General features: G+C 43.2%; 1 protein-coding gene across 2 annotated transcripts in view; it reads right to left on the bottom strand.

Moving 5' to 3' along the window:
• Positions 1–3,771: 3,771 nt before the first annotated feature.
• The window catches only part of SNX19 (sorting nexin 19), a 47,382-nt gene continuing 42,236 nt past the window's right edge, over positions 3,772–8,917 (bottom strand). The window contains exons 10-11 of one of the 2 annotated variants that reach the window (XM_054998550.1): positions 5,988–6,075; positions 3,772–4,350 (exon numbers count right to left, since the gene is read on the bottom strand). In XM_054998550.1, coding sequence (XP_054854525.1) covers positions 4,269–4,350; positions 5,988–6,075 — 170 coding nt within the window. In that variant the 3' untranslated portion in view covers positions 3,772–4,268. The remainder of the gene's footprint in view (positions 4,351–5,987; positions 6,076–8,917) is intronic. The other variant, XM_054998551.1, reaches the window with a different exon arrangement.

Here is an 8,917-nt window from a genome sequence, read left to right as displayed (position 1 = left end):
GGCTTGGGAACAGGAAGGGAGATTTATTTGGTCAAGTGATACTCGACCGCTCTTTTGCTTGGTTCTGTGAAATGAGATGAAGAGAATGGAAGACACTTGGAGAAACAGGAAGAAGGAGCTTTCAAACAGATTTCTTCAAGTAACATCCAATTTTAATTGCTGAAGTTGTACACAAAAGACAATGCCCAACATTATGAGACATTACAGGGACCGTAACACCCCAAACTGCTTAAACAGTCTTCTTCCTTTAAGAGTTAATGGGCAGACTACAGGGGCTGTGGATGGTATCTGGTTTAGATGTTTTAATTGTCAGTACTGAATTGTAAGCCACCTGGGGGACCAAACTAGTGAGTGTGCTAGACAGAAAAAAAATGAAACAACTGTGTAGAATGTTTCCCTCTACTCATTCTATTACCTTCTTGGCTTCACCTACTCCGTACTTGCTTGTTTGATAAACGGTGTGCATATTTTAGGAAAATATGCATTGATTATGCAAGTCTTTATCAGGGTAGGTCTTACAGGCTCAGACCCATACCAAGGGTTCTTTATTTACTGCACCAAAACAGCTAATTGGAAAAATGCTCAGTGGGTCCTTCAGACCAGCTAGCCAAAAACTCTGGGCAAAATCATCCTGCTGATTAATCAGGTAACCATGTGAAAGCAGTTATCTTCCAAAACCTCCTATATACTCTCTAAGGTCTGTTGCTGTAGCTTAGTTGGTATGGGCGGTATTTCAGGCCACTTCAGGCTTAAAGCTTAGACGCCAAAATCTACATTCAAAACAAAGTCTGTGAAAGAATATTGAGCATTGAGCCAACACTCACCATCCAGTGCATTCTCTGCTGTGATGTATTTATTGTATGCATACAGTGGAACAGTCCGCTTCCCCCCTCTGATATTTGTGTGCATTGGTTTGGTGTCATGGGGTGGAGTCCCTGCTCAGTTAGTTCTTTTTGGTAGTTAGAACTGGAGCCTGCATCAGCTCCCTTGCCCTGAAACCCAGTTGCTCCCAGCTTTGTATCTCCTTGCTAATAAATGGACATTGTTTTGAAAGCTCCCATCTTTGCTGTGTGAACAAAAGAGCAGGATCCTGAGTGAGTCCCCTGTTCCTGACCTGCAAGCAAACGGGAACGTCACCTCTGCAAATGTTACCTCTGCTACAAGTCCCTGGAAGCAGTCATGCCCTTTGGAGGACCAGACAGATGTAATCTCACTCACCCTCTGTGTGTAGGTTGCAGTCAACAAAGTCTCCGGACGGCACTCTCACAATCTTAATTATAAAATGGCAGGAGTTTTACAGTGCGATCCAAAACAGAGTTATACCATTCTAAGCCCATTGATTTGCATGGACTATGGTGTAACTTTTCTTAGGATTGCACTTTTAATATAATGTACTCTAAAGAACACATGCAGGTGCAATTATATTTTAGATGCTTTATGATATGATTATTGACACCTCCAGCCTTTGCATATTGTAACAAGGCCAGGCTCCAAGTCTTAAGATGTTAGGAAATCTCACTAGATTTACCCCTAATCCACCCTATAGACCCTCTCAGACACGGCAACGGTGCCAAGACCAGAGTTCCCAGTTTGATCTGGTATTAATTACACCATATGCTGTGTGAGGATAAGTGCTTAATCTTATAGCTGTTGACACTGGAAATGGCCCAGTCTAGCCTGGGGTGGATATTATGGAAGGGAACTTGGCTCTCGCCACAATCACCACATCATGTGTTGCGCAAATGTTCATCTCAGTCATAGGCAATGGATTTCCGACAGCATCTGGGATCTTTCTGTAGCATGTCTAATCTGGAATAACATATGACCCAAGCACTTTGCCGTATAGGGTTTCCTCCTCATTTTAAACCAAAATTAATATTGTTTTAATTTGGGGCTTCAACTTCTTCTTTTTTTTCTTTTGAACACATTCATCTTTGAACTGTGCTACCTAGCTGGTCATGCCCTTCTTTTCAATGATTGGAATCTGGCCCTAGTTTGGTTTGTTTATTGTCAGGTGCTCCATAGATGGGGCAACTTTTGAAGATGATTTGGTAGCACCAATTCATGCTGAACTTTAACCCCCTGTCCATAAACACACAGCAGAGATTATGTGACTGTTATCTTGGCATGCCTGCATTGGTTACTTGTCAGCTGCCCACCACAATGCAAAGTGCTGGTTACACACTTTAGCACTGAACTGCCTGGACCCAGCATACCTTAGGAAACTTTCCCCCAAACCAATCTCCCTGTCTTCTTAGATTGTCTGATAAAGCTTTATAGCTGAACTGTTAGTGTGGGGCATTTTGGTGGTGGCAGCCGTAGAATGGAACAGAGTACTTAACGATTGCAGACCCAGTCTTAATAGATAATGGTTCTCAATTGTGTGCAAATTAGGATGAAACCAGGTCTGGTTGCCAGTACCTATCTTCTTTGATTATAGCGGACCTTTGGACACTTACCATGAAGGGTCCTTCTCCTCTGAGGAAAGGAATACAGCTTGGGTGATTCCCACTATCCAATCAGGGAGGCAGGAACTAATTTTCTTCCTTTTCCTGTTTGGCATGTGGAACACCCTCTCTTCAGTTCAGGTGACTCCACAAAGCAGTAACATTGAATTAATCATTCAGCAACTGTCAATTCTGAGAGAGAAACAACACCTGTTGCGTTAACAGGTACAGCATAACCTGGAGGAAGTACAATAATGAAGCAGCAGGGTTGAGGAGGATGAAGACCCAGGGAGGGCAAGATGTCCTCCTTTCCTCAGAGGAGAAGGACCTTTCACGATAAGTGTCCAAAGGTCCATTCTCCCTCTGAAGTGGAGGACATCTTGGGTGCTCCCAGAGCAGTTTCCACTTTCTGGATGGGATGTGGTCTTCGTCTGAGACCATGCACTGCAGTACTTTTCTACTGCAGGCAGTGTCTGCTGAATCATATAGATTTAATTTGTAGCATCTCACCAAGGTCGAGACCGACGACCATGTTGCTGCCTTGCAGACTTCTTCTACAGAAGTGTTCCTGTGTAATGCTGCATTGGTAGCAGCACTTCTCACAGAATGAGCTGTTATTCCATTAGGAACCTCTATGATGAGAGCTCTGTGAGCTTCGATAATGTATGTTTTGTTATTGGCATCTATGGCTGCTGAAGGCATTTTCTTCCCCAAATTGAGGGGAGACATATTGATGAACAGTAAGTCCGACTTTTTGATTTGCCCTGTTCAGAGCAGATAGGCCTTGAGTGTCCTTCTGACATCTGGGTTGTGTCAGAGCCTCTCCCTAGGATATTTAGGGTACAGGTAGAAATATGGTAGCCTTATCTCTTGCAACCTATAGAATTTGGAATATACTTTTGGAAGAACGATAATATTAGAGGAAGAGAAGAGCAAAGGAATGGGAAAGCGAAAGTGAAATTGAAGTCCTAATAAGAAAGTAGCAGAGCTAATCTGCTACTAGATAAGACTGTTCTCCCTGGAGGCAGGAACAGAACTGAAGAGAGGGTGTCCCACACGCCAGACAGGAAGAGGAAGAAAATTCATTCCTGCCTCCCTGACTGGATGGTGGGAATCACCCAAGATGTCCTCTGCTTTAGAGGGAGAACTTTACAGCCACCCTATATTAAAATCCAGATCTATGGGTTTATCTGGGGTTCTTATTTCTCTCCATGCTCTATGAATTCTTGCAGATACCATTGACTCAAGCTGATTTGCACCTAATCATAGTTCTGTGCTTGAAAAGACAGTGTGAACACCCAGGACAATTACACAAGACACCGAATGACAGGAGGGCAAGTTCATTTATTAAACAGTGACCGCTGCCTTTCTCCTCTTAATTATAAACTTATCTCAATAAAGATCACGACAAGGAATGCCTATCTATCTGTACACTGAGTGTTCAACTCCCCAAGCAAACCACAGCAGGAAAAGACATGCAGGATGTTACATTGCCCCTATCCAGGAATGTCAATGGGATCTTGTCCTATTAAGCAGCTTATTCACCTCTTCAAAGAGGAGGCATTTTCTAACACAGAACTGCACCTGAGTTATGGAATGAAGACTGTTTTACAGTACAAGACAAGACTGTTGCACCACAAGTGGATTCACCAACCGCTGGAAGAAGTTCTGTCTCGCGAGCCTTCTGTAACAGCCCCTGGCTCAGTCCAGTGGACATGTAATGCTTTTGGATTCTCTACTCCTTGGCTGTTCACAGCATCAGTCCAAGTTAGTGTGACACAGAGTTAGCTCTCTTAGCAGCTTCACAGACAGCAGCAGCTACTAGTGTTGTTGGGGTTTATCTGCTTGGAGGTCGGGAATCAAAAACTCAAGTAGAATGTCTGCAAGACAGTAAACCATGTGCCTGAAACCAAGGAGAAAGAGGAGATCAAAGGAAAGTCGGACAGGTATGTCCATGTAACTGAAGATGTTTTAGCTTACGGATCTATCGAACTCAGTATTGTCTACTTGGAGTGGCAGCAGCTCTCCAGGGTCTCAGGCAGAGAAAGGGCTTCCCTAATGCTTGCTTCCTGAGATCTTTTAACTGGTGATACCAGAGCTTGAACTTGGCACCTTCTGCATGCTCTCCTACTGAGCTTCAGACTGCTGGATGTAAAAATGGACAGCACATGTGCCTGAGCTAAGAAGGAAGGGCAGGTGACGGTGCAGCACTGACATACTTCAAAGAAGAGGCGGAAATGTTTGAGCGACTACACTCCAGTGACTACTACCAATGATTTCCCAACTAGATTGTTGTGAAAACAAAAAGCATTTATCCATCATTTGCAAGAGTTCAAAGCTCTTAACATGCAAGATCCCTGCACTCTCTACAACAACCTTGTAGGATGGACCAGGATTTGCACTCTTGCATTGCAGAAGTATGCACGCGGGGAACCAAGACTGCCTGCCTAAGTCCATCCAGTGAGTTCATGTCAAAAGCAAGTTTTGGTTCATGACTCAGTCACCAACTCGGATGGGAGCCAATGAGGCGTAACGGTTACGGTGCCAGACTGGATGATCTGGGTTCCAAACCCCACTCTGTCATGAATCTTGTTAGGTGACTTAGATTGGTCATGTACATTCTCACCTATCCCACAGAGTTACTGTGAGCATAAAATTGAAGACAAGAGAACTATAAATGCTGCCCTGAGCTTCTTGGAGAAAAGGTAAGGTAAAACGCACTAGATAGATGACACAGACAGACGGATGGATGCCTTTCCCCATCCATATACTAGAACAAAGGGGGTCTCCTAATTCCAACGTTATAATCTAAGAAGAGTGACACAGAGGAATGAAATAAATAACTGGCTTATTATTCAGAGGAGAAGTGTTAAGGGCTCCATGCTGGTTAACTCATTTCATGTCTTTGTTTCACTTTGAGTCCTCTGCGACTGTAAAGATGGCCAAGAAGGCCTATCTTCCTCTCTTACTTTCTCGACGTTTTTAGGATTACCTGTCAAGCAAGCGGCAGTCATCCATCTAAAGGGGTCATACAGAAGCTGCCGACCCACAAACTAGGGTTTTGTTAAGAATGAGATAGTCCACTTTTATTTGCTGTAAATAATTGTTCAGAAAGCTGCGCACAGAGCACTTTGTCTTGAAGAATTGTTCCTCTCAGGGAGACATCTCTTTGGACTTGTTCCAGAACACAGCTTTAATTTGAAAAAGGGAAGTGTTTCTCTATTGTAGCTGCACAAAGTTTGTGTGTGATGCTAATGTGTCACTGAGGACTGAAATCTAAGAGATGTCTGTATGTGGTACTTCTGTCCACAGAACAGGGCTCCCAGGCGCTCTTACATTCCCCCTTTCTGCCACAGAAATAATATCTGTCTCTCTACCACTCAATACACACTGGGGACAGCTGTACCTTTTCCATTCCATTGCTAAAATTCCATTGAATTCCCTCAACCCTATAGAGTTCCACTGAAAGGAACTTTTTAAAATCATTCACTGCATATATTTCTTTATCAGTCTGTAACAATGGCAGTCTGGCACGCTTACCTGTTTATGATGGGATGTTGCATGGATTCCAGCACCAGGTTCCAGCTTTGTTGACATTTACCAGATCCAAGAATTTCCAGGATTATTTCTGTGGACATCAGAGATGGGTGTGAATTCCAAGAACAAGACAGGTGTTACAACATAATTCAAGGGGTTCTCAGACCGTGGACTGGGATTTCACTCTGGATACCAAGGAAGCATTTGGAGACTGGATAAATATCACCCGGCATGAAATAACTCTTCAAGGAACATATCTTTTGGATATAGATCTTTCATCCAGTCTTAAAACAAATCAATCATCCTGCTTTTCCAAATCTTGGTTCTAGAAAAATGTTCTTGTTGAGACTAACAGGGTATTTCCTTCACCCTGGTGATGGTGGAGAGTGTCCTCAAATCATAGCTGACTTATGGCACCCCCTGGCTGGGTTTTTATGGCAAGAGACTAACAGAGGTGGTTTGCCATTGCCTGCCTCTGCAGACCTGGTCTTCATTGGAGGTCCCCCATCCAATTACTAACCAATGTCGACCCGGTTTAGCTTCTGAGATCTGATGAGGTCAGGCTCACCTGTGCTATCCAGGTAAGGGCCAGTTCCTTCACAATAATGAAAAGCCTGATGTGATATCTTTAAATTCACAGCTTGCTGCTTAAACTATGCTCATGGAATTTTAAAAATCCATCCATTTCGAACATAATGAAGAAATCAGAAGAAGATTGAGACTTGGAAGAGCAGCTGTGAGGGGGTTAGATAAGATCCTTAAAGATAAAGATGTCTCTCTGGGAACCAAGATCAAGATAATCCAAACTATGGTATTCCGCATTACTATGTATGGATGTGAATGCTGGAAACCTGACAGGAAGAAAATTGATTCATTTGAAATGTGGTGCGAGAGTTTTGCAGATACCATGGACAGGCAAAAAGACAAACAAGTGGGTACTAGATCAAATCAAGCCTGAATTCTCCCTAGAACCTAAAATGACAACATTAAGACTATCGTACTTTGGTCACATCATGAGAAGACAAGATTCTCTGGAAAAGTCAATAATGCTAGGAAAAATGGAAGGTGGTAGGAAAAGAGGAAGACCTAATAAGAGATGGCTGGACTCAATAAAAGAAACCACATCTTCTAGATTGCAGGATCTGAACAAGTCTGTTAATGATAGGACATTTTGAAGGTCTTTCATTCATAGGGTCACCATAGGTTAGAGGCGACTTGATGGCACATAACACGCACATCAGACACAAAACATGGTCTGTCCTGCTAAGCTAGAACTCAAATGTTCTGTGTCTAAATAGCTTGTTTTGTTAAAAGCAAACAAGTTTCTAGCCCTTGTGGATGTGCAACCTTGAAAACATACAGATAGCTGCAGATAAGGCTAAAACTGGTGCTGGATTTTAATCTTTGATCCTATTAATTTAGTCATTTAAAAATATTTATTAGTTGCCTTTCTACTTTACAGCACTCAAGGCGGCTCACAATGAAAAAAACAATAAAAATACAAAAATAAATAAAATAAAAAGTCTTCCGCTGATGGTAAGAAGGGCAGTTGCTTGGGCAGTGGCTCCTTAGCTCCTCCTTCTAGGGCAAGGCAATCTTCAGTGTCCTGGGGGCTATGCAGGGAGAAACCATGCGTTGCTCTGCCTTTAATGGTAGAATGATAGTTGCTTGGACAGTGGCTTCCAATCCCCCCCTCCAAGGGTGAGAAAAGTATTTGTGAAACAGATTTAAGGAGCTGGATCCCACATCACCCTCTGTGTGGTCATGTTATCTTTTCCCGGTTCCCACTGAAACCCATTCCACCACAGAAAACCCAAAAATTCCAGATTCATATCCGGATCACAGGGATTCTCAGACTCGGATGCCTCTCCGAGTTCTATGCCACCCTTTCCAATTCAAGAGGTAGCGGTTGCAACACTCGTTCAGTCAGTCAGTCAATCTTTACTGGCATTAATCGGCACAATAAACACAGAGCAGGGTGCAGAAACATAGAACAGAGACTATTTCTGAAAACTTTCCTGATGCAATTTTACAGCCATATAAAGAAACACTGCTACCCTCTCAGTGATTTTAGGCAAGGAGTCATTCAAAAGGCGATGGACCTTTAGGGAATCTAGAAGGTCCCTGATATTAACTAATTCTGAGTTTAAATATCTGAGGTGCAAGTCTGCATATAGTTGGCAATAAAGCAGGAAGTGTGGAACTGTCTCGATACTGCTATGATTGCACAAGCAAACTATCTGGATATGTGATCTTATATCTACCATATAAAATTGCAGATGGCATAGAGTTGAATCTTGCAAGAGAAAAAGCTCTACGGAAATGTGGTGCCTGTAGGGCAGATAAATATGTAGCCAGGCCACCTGTCTTGAGGGGAATCTCAAAACTTAGAGGGGAACAAGATTTATTAGCTTGGCTAAATAACATTTGCTGTTCAATATCTAGGATTCTACATTTGATTACCAGGTAGGCCTCCAGAATTGAGAATAGGCAGGGTTCATTTTGAGGGGGAACGCGCAGTAATGCAGTTCTGGCAGTTCCCCAAAGAGGTCACATGACAGGTGGCTCCGCCCACCTGACTCGGCCATTTTGGGCCCATTTTGGCCTGGATTGGGCCCGAAACGGCCTAGATCGGGCCTCTCACGGGTGATGGATCACTCTCCTGCTCAGTAGCGGCCTGATCCTGACCATTTTGGGCCCCTTTTTGGCCATTTTCAGCCCAATTTCGGCCCTGAATGGCCAGGATTGGGTACATTGGGTGATGTCAGGGGGTGTGGCACATGCAAATCAGTAATGCTAATGACACACTTCTGGTGATGTCAAGGGACATGGCATATGCTAATGATTTATGCTAATGATTTATGCTAATAAGTTCCTCCAGCTTTTTTTCTACGAAATGACCCCCGAGAGTAGGTATAATGAATCCATGGCTA

This window comes from Eublepharis macularius, chromosome 14, assembly GCF_028583425.1.
Source record: "Eublepharis macularius isolate TG4126 chromosome 14, MPM_Emac_v1.0, whole genome shotgun sequence".
Taxonomy (NCBI): Eukaryota; Metazoa; Chordata; class Lepidosauria; order Squamata; family Eublepharidae; genus Eublepharis; species Eublepharis macularius.
Note: the sequence above shows the minus strand (reverse complement) of the source record. Positions and strands in the feature narration are given on the sequence as shown.